At 46.1% G+C, this 17,331-nt stretch overlaps 1 protein-coding gene across 1 annotated transcript; it reads right to left on the reverse strand.

The window, feature by feature from the left end:
• Positions 1-3,410: 3,410 nt before the first annotated feature.
• On the reverse strand, positions 3,411-16,481 carry LOC125760704 (chitin synthase chs-2-like). Its single transcript, XM_049421087.1, has 10 exons — positions 16,111-16,481; positions 15,690-16,024; positions 12,395-12,630; positions 11,620-12,114; positions 11,346-11,536; positions 8,831-9,370; positions 8,444-8,708; positions 6,772-8,377; positions 5,354-5,519; positions 3,411-5,228 (listed from the first exon to the last, which is right to left on the reverse strand). Exons 2-10 carry the CDS (start codon positions 15,764-15,766, stop codon positions 4,056-4,058), a joined length of 4,749 nt encoding a protein of 1,582 aa, XP_049277044.1. The 5' UTR covers positions 15,767-16,024; positions 16,111-16,481; the 3' UTR covers positions 3,411-4,055.
• Positions 16,482-17,331: the final 850 nt, after the last annotated feature.

Raw genomic sequence — 17,331 nt, forward strand, 5'->3', positions numbered from 1 at the left:
GCTCTCTTTGGCACTTTGATGGCGTATTATTTTTTTGTTCTGTTGTAACGCAAAAAAAAGCTTAAACTGAAATTGTTATGATGGGAGCTGAAGTCGGGAGGTTCTCCAAACTTCCCGTCCACTCTCATCGCACTCCACGTGCCATTACAATAGTCCGCTTCAAAAGTGTGATAGAGAACGTATAACAAGAAACAAAACAAGGATAAAAAAGCGGATCGAGCGGAGGAAAGAGTTGTAAAACTTTGTATTCGTCGTTGGCCGGTTATGAGCGTTATACTTCTCAAAGGCGTTCCCTTTTTGGATGTGGATGGAGTTCCTGGACCTGGAGGAGTGTCCTAGAAGGAATGAAAATTTTAACGATTCCGTTGACAATGAGATCGAAGCTAGCGAAATCGGACAGCGGAAGACGATACGCGTGATGGTGTGGAAAATCATAGGAAAACTTTTTTCATTACTATCGATTTTCATTACTGGTTTGTTTTGGATCGAGAGCTTGAAGGTTTCGTGAGACACACTCTGGTAGCCGAGCCGTTGGAGTAAGCTCTAATTCTGCGGTGCACAGTCCAAGCCACCACTCCAAGCACCCTTGCTGCAATAATGGGTTTATCCGTTTTGCTGTATTTTTGTTTTCCAAAGTAACGAACACTTCCGTTCCCTTCACTCTGGGGTATCCGAAAGGCAGAAAAGTTACCGATAAAGGTTTGTGTCGTATGGTGCTTTTCATTGTCCTATTGCTGCTGCATTTGCATTTCGATATGCTTATTGTTGGGAGATAGAATGGTAAGGAATGCCAGTGCATGAAATCTTTTGTAGATTGTAGGGTTCATTGATTTTACACTTCCGTATTTTATCGTACGTCTTTGTGCGCTGTACGAAAAGAAGGACGTAAAGGGTGTCCCTGTCAAAGAACGACACGACAGGGTATTGCGTTGAACAAACTTTCCAATCGAGGAAATATAAATCCAAACAATCGTATTCCACGACACATAACGGACTTATATGACATACAGTCAGCGGCTTATGCGGATACTGGGAAGTGGTTCTGTGACAGCAGCCAGGGATAAGCCATTAAAGAAGTCAGAAACTCGACGTTATGGTTCGAACTCGAAAAGTTCCAAAGTTACTATTGGTGAATGAAAGGATAATCTGAAGGGAACTGTATATTGACCCAGTTTCGTGTGAGAAAGTGTGTCATCTACTAACAGCCGAGCAGCTTGTTGTAGGAGCCGCGTTTATCATGACTCAGTTGATTAGGCTTTGCAACGTTTTTTCTATTTAAATATACTTCGTTGACATTTTTAACTGAAAAAGGACCAACCGGTCGCAGCTCAATTGCGTCCACATTCAGCTGTTGCATATCGTTTGTGCGACAATTATGTTTCACGGATGGGCATTAGGACGACGGCGGCGGTACGGAAATGTTGGGCATTTTTAACAGTTTCATTAAACGAGCATCGTTATTACGTTTGATATTTTACTACTGAGGTAGTGGAAACATTAACCAGTGAAATTGGACAAAAAGGGACGGAAAGTGAGAAGAGAAAAAAAATCACTTTGAAACGGATTTTATTACAGATAGGCTTTGGAGTGGAAAATGTTCAATGGGAAAATAAAATAATTTTACACCGGTACGATCACCGTCCATGCCGTAACAAGCGTATTTTTATCGCCACGTTCGATGATTATGAGAATCGGTGTGTTTAGGTTTGGGGTTTGTGTAGGTAAAATCGTGAATATTACGGTTGGAAACATAAAGCAGCATACATTATTGTGGAATAGTGTGTATTTCCATTGCTAGCTTCACGTTTGTATCGTATGGAATAAATTGATCGAGTGCAGACAAAAGATCGAGCGGGTGTGCGGGAACATTTCGTCGACAGGTTGTAGTGAACAATGCCATTTTTTTCTTTCCCGCTCCCTATCATCATGTGGCGCATGTGGCTTTTGTGGTATTTTGATGTCTGTAGGAAATAGTATTTTAATTACTGCATTCTGGTCGTACTATTGGGTGTAAACGAGGTGGAAAAATTCGTTTGATCATTATTCAAACATATATTGCATATCTGTTAAGCGAACAGCACAAAAAAACCGGGTGATAACTTTGGCAGTAGTGTGTTGTGTAAAATAGTAGTTCAAAAAATATTCCCGTTTTCGCACACGAGGACTGTACGTGAATGAATATTGAAATGAATTGTTCCTGAAAACAAAACAAAAAAAATAAAATCCCAAACCATAATTTGACCCAATAGTTTACCCTGCCCACTTTACACCTACGTCTATGTAGTATAATCGACGAGCCATGAAAAAGGGATAGTAATGGACATAGTTGTCAAATCTGTGCCGCTTTTGTACTTTCCACTTTACTTGCAAACCGTCGTGAAGCCCGTCGGTATGGATGGAATTCTTTCAGTCGAAATCAAAATGGAACCAAGTGAGTGGAAAAATGGACATTGTCACATTAAGTGGAACTAAATGGACTGATTTCACATTCTTCGTGTGGGGGAAAGAATTTAGCACGAAATGCTTTCCCCAAAAAGTGACCCTAGTCAGGACTGCGGGTTGGGTAAGGGCGGGGAAGGGAGTGCCATTTTGTGCAATAAAATCATAATCGGTGTCATAAAATATCGCGTCCGTTCATGCCAAATCGAATTGAAGTGAAGCGATGTGAGAAGCAATTGATTGATGGACAGGGACGGTCACGAGTCGTTTGTTTGCCATGGACCGGACCCGGAACTGTCGTCTGGTGGCATTTGGGGGAGTAGAAAACGCATATGTTGTTTGCAGAACCGCAATCATCCATCCACCCGTGGGTTGCAGAATTGTGCAAACTTCACCAGTTTGCAATGATTCCGAATGTTTCTTCACTGTTGTTGATGTAAACATAACGTACCGGTAGTGGAAGCGATAAGAAAATAGTAGCCACAAGTAAGCGAGCTATTCTAATAAATCAACACGAGTTGCTTTGAATGTGGTGCGCTGGTCGGTTACGTCGGTCCGAGCAAGTCCGAACTGTTGAGCGAAGGGGCAAGAAAGAATGAGTTGTGATAAAACTGTGCTACGGGTATGAAGTTTGATTTATTTTTTGTCCGAAACTAAACTTACGAGCTTACGAGCCAGGGACCTCTCGTTGACTCGCCGAGGTTACCAGTTGGCTGAGCAAAAGAAAGCGTTGGTTATCAGTAACGGCAGGAGGGAATTACTTTACCACGAACGAGTGATTCCGTCGGTAAAGTCGGCAAACTTCCTTCCGGGTGCCGGGAGGGTTGGTAACATTTTGCTCCAAAAGTCAGTGATGGGTAAGTTTGAGTCGAACAAAAAAGCACCGACAACAGAAACAACCGCCCCGTGTTCCGCCCAAAAACCCAGGTCCCACCGTTCGCCGTGTGCCGACAAAGCATAATTTCACCCAGTTGCACTAGAAGCAAAGTTTATTATGATAATCATTTGTAGAAGTGATTAAATTTCCTTCCTTAGATCGTACAGTGAAAAATCGTTCCGAGAGTGGGGTAAACGATAGCTAGGAGGTCGTTGTAACGCTTCGTGGGTGTGGTATGTATGTGCTGGTACTGCTAGTCTTCGCTGGCCTGCAGTCAAATAGTTTGTGAAAATGAGAAACTGCTCAACGCTTCTGGTTTGGCACTCTTAACCGAAAGCTCGTTCCACTCGTGTTGAGCTATAATCTTCCGGTTCCTTCATCATTTCTCGTCGAGTAGCGAAATATCCACCGGTTTTTTGTGTTGTGTTGTTTTGTTGTCGCTCGGTAAAGCTCATCTTGCACCGAAGAAAGTTTCGTTTTGGGTGGATAGTTTCTCCTCGCCCGGCACTCTCCTCCCAACATTTTTCGTTGGGACGTTTTTGTTCTTCGTTTGTTGACTCGTTTCACTGGCGCTAGAATCTCGGAGTTAAGGGGGCACCATCTTAACCGCATCCACTGCAGTGTCGGAAGTTTGCGTCAACTCAACAGGAACCTCATGAGCAGTAATTTGTTACTTTCGGTGTCTTTTACCTTTTTCCCCCTATTGCAAGTTTTGCCCGGTTAAAGTAAGCAACTATGTTTAGGCGAAGGCAACACGGCTCTTTCGATTCTTTGGTGGTCGGTTTGCCCGTTCGGCCATCTCTAGTTCCACCGTCGGTCGGCGGTATTGCATGCCTTCGCGCGTGTCATCATCGGAGAAGTTATCGTCGAAATCGTCATCAACTTGGTACGCAAAGTTGGTACGACCTCCGGCACCGAGACCGTTGTTGGACGGCTGGCGACCTCCACGGTTGGTACTGCTACGCTTCCGATTGCCTCCACCATCTCCTTCGCTGTACGATCGAGATCCGGGAGAATTCTGCTGATTTGGTGGTTCGTCCGGATACCAAAGATCTCCACCCGAGTCGTACGGGTTCTGGCCTCGGATGATCGATTTTCGGATCTTACGCTGTTCGGCCATCGATTTGCGGCGCGTATCGAGTACGTTGAGCGTTTTGCGGCTAAGTGTGAGTCGGTGGCCCAAGTCCAGTTCACCCTCCTTGTAGTAGTTGCGCTTGAAGTTCGCTTCCAGATTACTCCAATCCTGTTTGTTCTTGTGCTGGTACAGTATGCGATGGATCGTATCGCGTCGTCCAATAGCTTTCTGTTCGTCTTCCAGATCTTCCTCATCCCATTGTGGTTTGGGACGTTGCAGACGGCGTGCAATCTCGACCGCATTCTCGCGCAGTTCCGCATCGAGCGACATGTCCTTTGCCTTCTTCGAGCAATACCAATTCAGCTCGGTCGAAGCAAGGATCTGCGAGATCGTTCCGAAACGATGCATCAACATCGCGATAAACTGGATGATGAGGATCAAACCGAAGAACAGCACAAACACCAGACCGATCGGTTCGAGCTCGAGGTACTCACGGCGAATCATAATCTCAACGGTGCTCTCGTCAAAGCTGATCTTGTTCTTTACGTTGAACCACCACTCGACGTGTAGCTCTTGTTTTTTCAACTGTAGCAGAAAGATGACCAGCACAAAGAGTGCGTTAGCCATCACAAAGGCAAACACGGCCAGATCGCGCAAGCCCTTCAGCTGTGACTTCATCTCCTCCTTCTGTTTCTCCGACAGATCGAGTGGTTTGAGATACTTCTCGATTAGCTCAATCCAGAACAGTTCTTCCGAGGCAGATATCGTTTCAGTATCACCATTTTTCAGGTCCACATCGTACAACCAATCCGGAAGATAGTTAATCTGCTTCTCAGGCTGGTTCGCGAGTGAATGAAGGAGGCAAGCGTGAGGAAGAAAAAAAAAACAAGATCATCAGCAAACAATCATCGTTGTGTGGTGTGTGTCTTCGAGTGTTCATATGTCCCGCAGTCAAAGCTTACCTCTTCCAGCGAATCATTTTTCACCGTCTGGATCGGTGACGTAGCGCCGGAGGTTGAGGAAGGCGAGGACGGGCCGCGGCTACCTTCCGGACGATGCATATCGAGACTGCCGATGTCATCATCTTCATCGTCTGATCTCATTACGCTGACGTTGCCGGTTAATTTCCTGAGAAAATAAATACGGATCCCCGTCGGTGAGTGAGTTGAGTGTAAAAATGGTGCGAGAACCGACGAAAGGAGAGAGTAGCGACAAAAAACACCGCGAGGAGTTAAAAGAAGCGGAAAATCGTACGCTGGGAATCCTGCTGATGCGCTCCGGGAAGCATAAGGTAAGATTCGCTTTCTGCTTGATAGCAAATGCTTCCTCCGGTCGCACGTCCCCAGTTTCGGGGATAGAGTGCGGATGTATAGGATCATGTACAAGCGTCGACCGGGGGTTCGCATTTGCACGAGAAAACCAAGGGTGAAGATTTTAAAGACTTAGCGAAGCAATAGGAAGCACGTTACGCTGGATGATAGTCGTACTCGGAGTGAATGAAAATGGCAACACCAGTTCCAGCGGTCGGGCTGTAAAAATATTGGGTAAGCCAAAGGACGCAGCACAGGACGAAAGGAAGGCACGAACCAGGAAGGATATCCGGTGGGTGATAAACGCAACGGCAACGACCGTGCGCCGTGTTTAGTGATGCGCGACGACACGGGAATTGCATTTAGAGGGTTCGTCCTTTCCGTACCTGTGGCCTGGTGGATGTGCATGGGCATGTCGTAGATGTTATTAGCGCAGTGTTAGCGGGTGATCGGAGGGAGCGTGATGGTTTTTGGGTAGAAAACTACTTAAAATTATGTGCAAAATTGTAAACGCGAGCCAGGAAAATCATCAGCGAGCAGCATTTTTTCCTCCTGATTCCAGTGCTGGAGGGTAAACTCCTGAAGGGCTTATACCATGTTGCGTGATGTCGGAAGCGCAAGGTTGGAAGCGGTCGTTAGGGGTGACAAATAAGCGTGCAGTGTAATGCAACGACAGACATCAGGCAGCCATCGTCGCCGGTATGGCTCTCGTACGGGGATATGTTGGGAGGAATTTTTTCCGAGACAACGATTGTGTAAACATTCTGAGCGTTTTTTCATTCCGCTTCATGTTTTTACAAGGGTGACAGTAAATAAATGCAAATATGCAGAGCCTCTTAGTCCCTTATTCAGCATTCGATGTACGAAAGGAAAAAGTGTGTAACGTTATGAGCATAATGTGGGCCCATCACACGCCTTGGAGGAATGTGAAAACGGAATATAAATTGTATTTTAATTCGATTGAAACTCATTTTCCCGAGGGAACCATCAGCGAATGTGGATTGACGAATTGCAAGGCCATGGATGGATGGATAGGGTGGCGCAGAACATGGTTACGGTTTGGTACTTACATTTCCAGTGCCTTCATTTTCACACTTATTTCACTGAGAGATGCAGCAATTTGAGCGATCTGCTCTTTTTCGGCACTGGCCTTTGGGTGCGTGCAGAGCAAACAGCGAAACAGTCCATTGATGGAGATATCAATTGAACCATTCTCCTCCTTATCGGGCGATCGGAGATAGCCAAGAATTTTCTGCATCTTCCCCGGCGGTGCGGCTGTCGGTGGTGGTGCCTTCTTGGCAGCGTCCACGGGATTCTCGCGAGTTCCCCAGGAAACGTCGTTCATGTTGAACACGGAGTAGATGACGAGCAACATGTACATGGAAGGAATAGTAATGTAGTAGACGAGTCCCGCCGGCAAAGCTTCCATTTCTTGCGGATGAAGCAGCCCGGTGATAACGATTTGAAGTGCAACGGCAAGGAAAAACACTGAAGATGGTGCAAGTATACCGTCCTCCATCACCTGCACGATGATACCGACGAGCACGGCCATCATGACGAGCGAGTAAATGGCCGATATGAAGAAGGCCGCAATCAGTTGGTACTTTTGCTTCATCCAGTAACAGATGGCCATAAACCCGGCGAGTGGAACGCCATTCCATAGGAACGAGGTCCAGATGTCGATACGAAACACGGCAACTAGCGCTCCCACCATCATAAGGAAGATCGTGCCCGGGCCGAGGATCGTACCGAACATGAGCATGCATTGGTAAACAATGTACGGCATCGAAATGCTGTTATTGGTCTTAACGACACGACTCGCATCGGCCAGCAGATCGAAAATGTTGGCTATTGTTGAGGGAACCCAGCGACGGCGCTGATTGTAGAACTCGTTGAATCCTTCCGGGGCATGAGTGTAGGCGTCGGAGGCGGCCGAATACTCGACGCGGAACTTTTGTTTCAACAGCAGCGTACACAACCATCGATCTTCGCCCTGATCGTACTGTACGTAGTGTCGTGCCTGATCCGACTTGGTGGTGTACTTCTTCATGACCGAGTTTTCCATCAGTGCCCGACCGCGGAAGAGCGAGAAACAGCCGGGAGAACACAGCACGCAACCGATCACGTGTTCCGTAGCCTTCTGCAGCCAATGACCAATGGCATATTCGAAGATTTGATACCATACCATTGGTCCCGTACCGACCGGATGGATGCGTCCACATGCCGCACCAAGATCAGGATCAACCTTCATACGACCGACCAGCAGCGAGACGGCATTCGGCTGAAAATCAATGTCCCCGTCAAGGGCCAACAGGTATGTGTTTTGTGCGATGACCATCTTTCGCTCCGGAGATGTGTTTAGCTGCATGATCCGATAACCGAGCAGGTAGTACATGTACATGACCTGCGACCAGCGTTTCTTATGTCGTATCTTGTTCTTGTCCTTCAGATGTGCAATCATTTTCGTCCGCCCGGGCAGTGTCCAGATAAGGCGACCACCGTAAGGTGTCACTATTTTGGTGGGTGGATACACACGCATCTTGGTTTTGTACACCTCCAAAGCCGCCTCTTCTATGTGGTTGATAAGTGTTTTCACGTAAGAGTTTAGTGGAGAAGCATCGGCACTCTCGCACTTGGATTTGTCATTGACGAAGGCATCGTCGAAGAAAATATGAGCTGCAAAGCAAAGAAGTACGTTGAAATGCATGAAACCAGTGCTTGAATCCCGCGCCCTGTACATACTTTCAAGATCGTAATAGTCCGGATCGATGTCATCCTTGTTTGCCTGAATGTGCTTCATTGCCATCCGCCGTGCGCACTGATCTTCGTCGAGTCGAAGGATGGACTTTAAGAACTCCATCAATTCCTCCTTGTTTTCGTGCCACATGGTGGCACAAATGAAGATCTGTGGGATGCGATCGTACGGCTTAATCCGGTCGTCCTTTCCTTCACTAGCCTTCGCATCGATTTCGTTCGCCTTTTCGGTGTCTTTCACTTTCACCATATCCTAAAGGGGGGAAAAATATTGTGCTGTGAAACTTTAATTCCACATTCCCCCTTTTTTATTCATAAAGAAAGAGAGAACGGCCTGGCCGTATTGCTTTCCACATTCCCCCTTGTTTTACTTACAATTTTCTTGACAAAATCTTCCTGATCCTCTCGTCGCCGATTCATGGCAACGCTTTGGTCTATTAGGAGACTATTATACATCGGTGTGACAAACAGTTTCTCCGTCGAAGCGTTTCGATCACTTTTCGCCATCCAAAGATGACGTGTGATCCAGGTTTGCGATAGCAGCCACAATAACCACAGCCAGGAAAATTCATTCACCACGTAATCAAACAGATAGTAGATCGGTGGCATGCGGAAAAAGATATAATCCGGTAAGATGTTATCGAACGCACAGACATCCGCTTCTCGTAGACCACAAAACACAAGCAACAAGGTGACAGAAACTGGAACTGTTAGGTTAATCGGAAACGCCATCGAGAAACTTTGGATTTGAATTTTGCATGCAAATTTGCTAAAAATGTAACACAGGTACGCACACAGTATGTGTGTGAGGGTGGTCCAGATGATGGCGTTGCTTGTGGGGAAAATTTCATGAACCTCCAGATCGGACGTGATGGACGAGAGGTCAGGAAACTTTTCGTTCAGCACGGCTTCCATCTGCAAAGGGAAGGGAGAGGATATAAAACAACGCCAAACCGTACGCAGTTTGATCGTCCATTTTAAAGGCAATTAAACGATATGAATTAATTAATAAAACCATTTTGTGCAACCAGCACGGGATTATTATATCACATAGCGTTTAGTGTTCGTTCGTATGAAATTAAGGGTTTTTTTTTGTTTCAAACATATCTGACCGAACTACGTTGATGCTTTGAAGTGAAAGTGGCATATGGATACAATTTCCCCCCTTTTTCTCTAAGTAAATTCACGCAGTCAATATGTGCGAGTGATGTTCCAGCTCCCAATGTGCAAATAATTTAATTCAATCTGTTCCACCAATGTCTGCCTGCGTACAATCAGGCTGCAGCAGTGGAATGGGAACGGTGAGTGATTTCATCCGCTTTGCGGATGTAAAGTACTCGTTCAACCAATTAATGTGATTGCCGCTCTGCAATGGTGTGCACTTGTTTCGATGAAAAAAACAAAACCGAAAATCAAGAAAAAAAAATGCTACAAACGGGCGGAAAACAGAAGATAATTGCGGCACATCAAATTGAAGTAAAGTTTGTTTCACGGTAAAATTATGGTACATTTAAGGCTGTTTGGTACAATTCCCTCCAGCATGCGGTAACGTATCCGTAGCAGCGAGTCGCGTTTCGTCACTGTTTGTACTGCAGTACGTGGTCGATTGCATTTGTTTTTTTTCAGGAGTAAAGTGCAAACAAGTTGGCAAAAAAGTTTACGCCAATTGGTAATAATTAAATAGGGTTTCATTAGTGGGGGAATTATTTTTCCCCCAAAAAGGAACACGCAGCAGTTATTATGCATTCCTGCATGCATTTCATCAAACTTGGAAAATAAACAATGCTTTGTGTGTGCATTCCGTTGCGTACATGTTGGCCAGCAAATATGATACTTTAATCATACCTATGACAATGGCACACAGAGGAACAATGCTATTATTTTGTACGACAGAGAATGATTTGACATCAGTTACATAGCAGACATGGATAGCTTAAAGTAAACCATTATTGAATGTCGATTTAAAATCCATGAGACACGCCAAAACACACTTTGTAAAGTTTGTGGAAACACAAAACGATAGCTAGAGGTATGTAAAGAAAAATGAAATGAACATTTTTCCCAACGCCTTTTTCTGGTGTCGGGATAGATGAGTATAACTTTGAAAAAAAAAAGCTTTACTTTGTAAACCGCAATGATAAAGTCTTATCAATTGTTAGCTCTTTAACAGGCTAGATAGGGCATTTGGTTGCCATTTCTCTTTGGTGATGCATAAAGCAAAGTGACAACAAAAAAAGAATCATAAATGCACTGCATAAAGCGAATGGTAGAAGCATAGGAAATATGGTGTACCACGTTGATGTCTGCGGCCAATCGATCGTCAACCATCGCCAACCGTCGCGCGGTTATCGCTGAAAGTGGAACGAACGCCAGAATCATCATCACAGCTGGATTAACGATTTATCTAACGGCCTCAACCGTTAGACACGAGCCGGCGAACAAATGTACAGTGACGCTGACACGGTGCTGGATTTTATGGCGCAGCGGTTACGTCGATGCCGGCGATGATACCGCCATACTATCGGAGCGGATCAAAATCCCTCCCAGCGCTCTGAACACACTCCGTGCTGAACGCTAATGGCGTATCTGATCCTTCGATTCGGAGAAATAGTAATTTGCGCGGAAAGGGAGGAAAAAAACAATTGCAACGTGTAAAAAGAGACGTGAAAGGACGAGCAGATCACGCTAATCCGGTCAGCATCATTGTAGTCACGTTCTTGTCGAATAAAAGCACAAAAAAGGTGCAATAAATTTAAGGCAACAAGAGGGAGCTTTTTCATCAAGCTGCGTGATCTGTTCGACACGACGAAGCGATGATCGTTGAAACAGGGGAACAAATTTCGGTGGACGAATCTTTACAAGTGGCTGCCGTGTTTGCAGCTTCAATTACCTCGCGTACTGTAATTGTATGATTACCCCAGCCGCTGGTGAACATCCCGAAGAAATCGGATACCGATTGTTCCGAGAGATAAATGCAGGCCCCAAGGAAGAGAAAAATTTTGTATGGTGCGATCAGTAGGTAGGTTTGGTATCGACAGTCGGTTAATTTTTCACGTATAGCGGCAAATGAAGCGATTGGTCCTGGAATTTGAGAAAAGAAAAAATGGATGAGATTGTTAGTGGCTGCGACTGCTAAGTACTTGTTGTGGTGTGCCAATACATACGCAGAAGACTTTTCTGAGAAAGGTAGTTTTCCCACCAGTGGCACGATACGAGAAAAATGGCTCCAGGAATGAACCACAATTCAAACTGGTTGCTGAGCAGTGGCCACACAACGTAACCGGTAAGCTGGGCACTGATAGCAAGCAGATCGAAGACGTATTTGAACGCCAGCTTGGATTCCTTGGGCGAACGGGATAGCAGCCCTCCAATGGCCGGTACTAGGCAGACACAGTTCGTCAGCATGGCTGCTTTAACGACGTCCAGGTTCGGGTAAACAAGAAACGCCAGGATCGCCAATCCAATCACATGGAAACTTTCCATCACCGTAACCATCAGCAACTGTCCCCAGGATGGACGTGGAATGTTCTTGAAGAAGCAAATGCGTGACGCCCGGATAAAGGTCCCAATCTCGGGAACGGCGAAGGAGAACACAATCGCCCACATCCAGGCCACTCGTTGTTCGCGTGGAATATACGCTTCGAATTGTTTGTCAGGTTCTGTAATGAAAAATCAATGTCTTGTGTATACGAAAGTAGTTCTAAAAAAGTATTCTTTTAATTAATATTTTCATTCGATAGTAAACGTCGCATTGATAAGTCACGCGTTATGTGAATCAACAAGCATGTAACATTGCGTGTTTTGCACCGTATGAACTCCTTTCGCCTGTACTAGAGAAGGGTCGTTATCACTGTTAAATACTTCTTGCTCAACACCTTGTGCAGGTTTGCGAAACGAAAATAGACACATCACAAATGCATGGTCTGAAAGTTTACTCACGCCGGACGTCACAGTAACGATTCTTGGTACCATCCTTGATGTTGGATACCATCAGCAGGAAGGACATCTTGGCAAAGCACGCACTGGCCAGTATAACGAGAAACACGAAGATATAGGTAAACACCTTCAGCCCTTTGATGAACACGACCAGATACTCCCGGCTGGCAGCGGAACCGGATGTCTGCGGTACTGGCGGATCCTGGAACGAGTCCCATAGTTTGTTGTCCTGCTGGACTCTGGAACGAGAACCGATCGAACCGAAGCGGTAAGTATCGTAGTGGCTAACGACCATCTGCAAACTGGTGGGTGGGTGGGTAATGCTTTCAGGCGAGGCGTTCAAGCTGGGCTCGATATTGTTAATCAAAACATCAAACACAATTTAATTAGACTCCATCGGTGGTGATAAATTTAATGGCTTGCAGGTTAGCGTTTCAACCCCTGGTTTGCTCTTCATTGTCCTCCCCAGGCTCTAGATACTGAATAGATGAATAAATAAACCCGCAGCAAAAGGTGAAGTACGACAAAGACGCCCTGAATCGGTCGGAATGTCATGTAACACACAACTAGATTCGCAAGCACCACGATTGTGGTACCGTTGCGTAAGCGCTCTAGATTGCCACAAGAAATGGGAACAATGGCGTTCGCCAATGTGATCGTACTCGGTTGGCGGCAACATGCCAAACCGGAAGGCCGTCTGTATCGCTACGCACTGCAGCAACAATTAGTCGGCGTCGGAGTCGGAGTCGGAGAAGCGAATCTTCTGTCCTGTTGCGGGAGCACTGCGAGGTAAAATTTATGAGCCAATTGATTTATGGTTCTATATACGGATAGTTCCGGAGGATATTGCTCGTTCGCTACCATTCCGTTCCGAAGGTTGTAACGGGTGGCATGCAAGGAAAATCCCAATCAATCGAATCGCGGTATCGCGGATCTTATCTGGTGGTGACTACGCAATGCACGCTTCCGGATTTAGATGGAACCGTGCGCTAGTGGCGGAAGCAATTCTTCCCAAATCGCAGTTCAGTTGTACGTCTTCATTTTGGGTTGGGGTCATTTGGTCCGCTGGAAAAGTAGTAACGTGGTTCGCTAATGCACTACGTCTAAGGTAAGGGGAAAAAAGTACTCCGTCACTTGTTTACTGCGTAGTGAAGTGATCACGGGGCGAAAACAGGCGGGGTTCGAATTGAAAACTCAAATTGATTGATAAGGTTATTGTTCATGCAAGTAGGACGAGAAATACGAGCAGACAGGGTTGGAAAATGTTTCCAATCAATGCGTGTAAAAGCGAAACGTTGTTTACCCGTGACTAGAGCTGATGTGCTGAAGCGGACAAAAGTCCGCACACTTTTATTGCCGTGGCTTCGCTGGTCGATCCCTTGCTGGGGCGAGACTAACAGCAGAAGCCTAACCCAGTCAATGTGAGCCTACCCCCCATTCCGGTGGGGCGGTGGATGGAATTCGCTTTATTTACTTGCACCGGGCGTTTCCTTCAGGTGAACGGATCCCGGATCTTTTTGCTTCTTCTGCTCCGAACTCCGAACCGAAAATGTTATGAGCGAACGTCAAAAATCTGGATGAGCGTTACAGGGGCGGCGGAAGCGTTCACATTGGAACACATTGGTGGTCGGGATGGAGACGCATGGATCATTTCAAAAAATTTTCGCTTCTACAGTACCCGGGCCGTGTTAACGGTGATGGTTTTTCACATCAAAATTCGGTTGATGTATGACGGGTGACGGGTGCGTGTTGTTTTCGTGATTCATTCGTTGTGCGTTCCGGCGTGGAGCTTGCGTAGTGGGTGAATGGATGAAATTCGATTTTAAGAATTCCGCAGCTGGTGCAAACGTTCACATGCACACGCCACACTTGCATGCCAAAGCAATGGTTGTTTCGCTAACTGGAAGGTACGTTCCACGAAGGTAAGCCGGAACAACAATGTGATCAGAATTCAACGTAAGGATAATGGGTATGGTACGCCTAAAGGTTGCCGTACAGTGGAAAATGACAAGTGTTGTCGAAGGTGCTTTTCCTTGGTGAAGAGATTTTTATAACCATTTGATGTGAGGACACAAAATACCTTTGAAAAGTCGGCGCCATTATACCCTGTTTATGGATGGTTTTGTGAAGGAAAACATCATACAACAGAGCTACTGTTGTCGACTAAAGCTGTGTGAAATTGATTGGAGTAAATAGTATACGGCATTTGTGTGTGTCTTTCGTTTAAATGATGACTGTATTGTTTCGTGTTGTAATAGCAATTCATTCACACGTTCACCTACAATCCACCTTTGAGTGGACCTGCCAAACAAGCCGCCTCGCCAGAACCACAGCGACAAGAGGTGGTATAATTTTGTAAAACAAGTTCGAGCAACTCTCGGTACATTTGTTGCACGGTAAATCACCCGTCGCGTATCATAAAGTTTAGCGTGGCCACCACAAAAGGGGAAGGAACGGATGGCAGAGGACCACCCTTACACCACTCCAAACAGTAAAACCACTTCAGATGAAAGCGCAGCAGTTAAAACGCAGACCCGTGGCCGTACGTTTTCGCTGTAATGGCCGCTGATTACGGGCGACACACAGCGGATGCTTCGCCATCATAATTCCATTAAACGAGTACCATCTCACCATCGTCATTTTGCGAATATCCGCACGGCCGTGCACCCACCAACGGCACACCATCCGCACGGCGCAACGCCGTTTTTCGGCTGTGGATAATTGAAGGAAAACTCGCTTTCACGAAATATGATCAGATTTCCATAAATCTGAATACATATTCTTTAGCCCACGCTTTAGGCGGCCTTCCGTATTTTTGGCGTTCCTGTGGGAGACGTCCGATATGGGGGGACTGCTTCACGGTCGGTCGGCGGTCGGTTAGTGGATTCGATTTTCTTGGAGCTTTTTCTTTTCCTTCTTTTTTGGCGTACCTCCTTTTAGTAATGATGTTTTCATCATCACGAGAAGGGGAAACCAAAACCCACTCCCGCGTGGCTGCCGGCTGGGAGGAAATGATTGGAGTGCCCACAAACTTTATCGCCAACCCATCGTCTGATGCCGAAGTGGAGGGCGAAAAAAATATATTATTAGGAAAATTTCTTATTGAATATTCAATTGAGTCAATTTTTATTAAAACTGAATCATATTTTTTTTCGCGCGCTCATATTTTGTGTTTGCGTTTTCTTTTGCTTCTGCTTAAGCGCATGTTTCAAGCGCCAATTCCAGCTCTTACCCTTACAAGGGGAGATGGTGGGGGAGATACCGTGGGAAACGCAAAAGTTTTCTTCATTTTACGTACTTTTTGATCATGACCGTCTCCTCGTCATCCTCGTCGGACGATTCGGTGAAGTAGTTCATGGTACCGTTGTTCTTCATTCTGCACTCCCGTGCAATACCCGACTCGGGTGATGCAATCGCTTTTCAATAACTTTCCACTGTGCGGGTGTGCTTTTTGTTATCACATTCACTGGGTTCCACCCTCCCAGCGGTCCACCTTCCGGAAGTGGAGTTTAATGATACGAGGTCAATTTTGACACCTGCAACCCTACACAAAACCGTCGGAATGTCGGAATCGGAACGGGATCGATAATCACATTACACTTGGGGAAGTGTTTGGTGGTTCGGTTTTGAACCCTTTGGAAAGGGAGTTGTAGATTTGTGACACACCTTGAGCACCGAAAAGACGAAGAAAACACAAAGAAGCACACTCGGAAACTCACACGATCCTTTCGGTAATCGAAATTCAATCAATTGGGTAAACAAACACACGCCTTCGCCAACCGTATCCCTGGACACAGGGATAGAGGAACACGCACCGATCGAATGACCACCGTTTGTGGTTGAAAACGGGGGCTTGGCCCAAAATGGTTTCGTCCGTACGGAGGGATAAAACGCGACTGGTGACTCTCAACGGTCGATGTTTCACCGTCAATGGACTGTGACAACCTGCCCATGTATATCATCCGTCGCGTCATATGTCGCTTATCAATTAAATGCACTTTACTTGTTTCCGTAGCGATCGTACAATTGATTGTGATAGCAGAGCGCTTCTTCCAAGGGTGTTCCACCCAAAATGTGCCAGAAACTGGACGAACGAACGCCACTAGTTGTATGGTGGCGTTCGGTGGATACGCCCGAAAACGCACCGCATTTCAATATCCATCAAATCAGTGTAATGGAATGGCGCTGGTGTTGGCTCCAGGGGAACCATCCAGCGAAGGGCCGTTCGGGGTACTTGGCGCTTATCAACTTGTTGGAATTGATTGCTTCCTAAAGATTGCCAACCTATGGGATCGTTATCGTTAGCGGCAGCAACAAGCGAAAGCACCGTGTGCCGGCACCGGCACAGCATTCGATGGCCCCGAAAGGGAGAAAAGGGCTTACGGCTGCATTAACGGCTTCTGTCGTGCCCATAATCGTTCCGGTATCTGGTCGTTCCGCTTGCCGGCGAAGGTGCGGGTGATAAGTGATCGTGTGAGTCAATAGTTGGTGCGGCTGGAATGGCCGACCGTTTCCTCGTGCCCTCGTACGGTACGTGCGAGGCTCCAAGCGGAATGGTTGGTATCGATAATGAACCGTTAAAATAAATTAGAACATGCCGCGGGTGGAGATATTGTTTGAAGCGAACATCAAATAACGGTTTGTGAGGAAGGAAATCCGCTCTCGTTCACGTCCACAGGGACGTGAAAGTTGCAGGCAGGGGGTTGTAACATGCGAAAGTGAAACACGAGGGTGAAAAAGATCACCCTGGTGTTGTTGAGTTTATTACTGGATTGGATGATTATTGCCTATCAATTAGACACACGTGATGTGTGAGCACGATTTTTCGTACGATTAGAGTACGATACGTAAGCAATGCTGATGAAAATCAAACATTCGCCGATTATAGGTTTAGTGAAAGAGGAAATAGAAAAGAAAAACACCTTTCCAATGGGTTAACT

The sequence above is a fragment of the Anopheles funestus genome, chromosome 2RL (genome assembly GCF_943734845.2).
Source record: "Anopheles funestus chromosome 2RL, idAnoFuneDA-416_04, whole genome shotgun sequence".
Taxonomy (NCBI): domain Eukaryota; kingdom Metazoa; phylum Arthropoda; class Insecta; order Diptera; family Culicidae; genus Anopheles; species Anopheles funestus.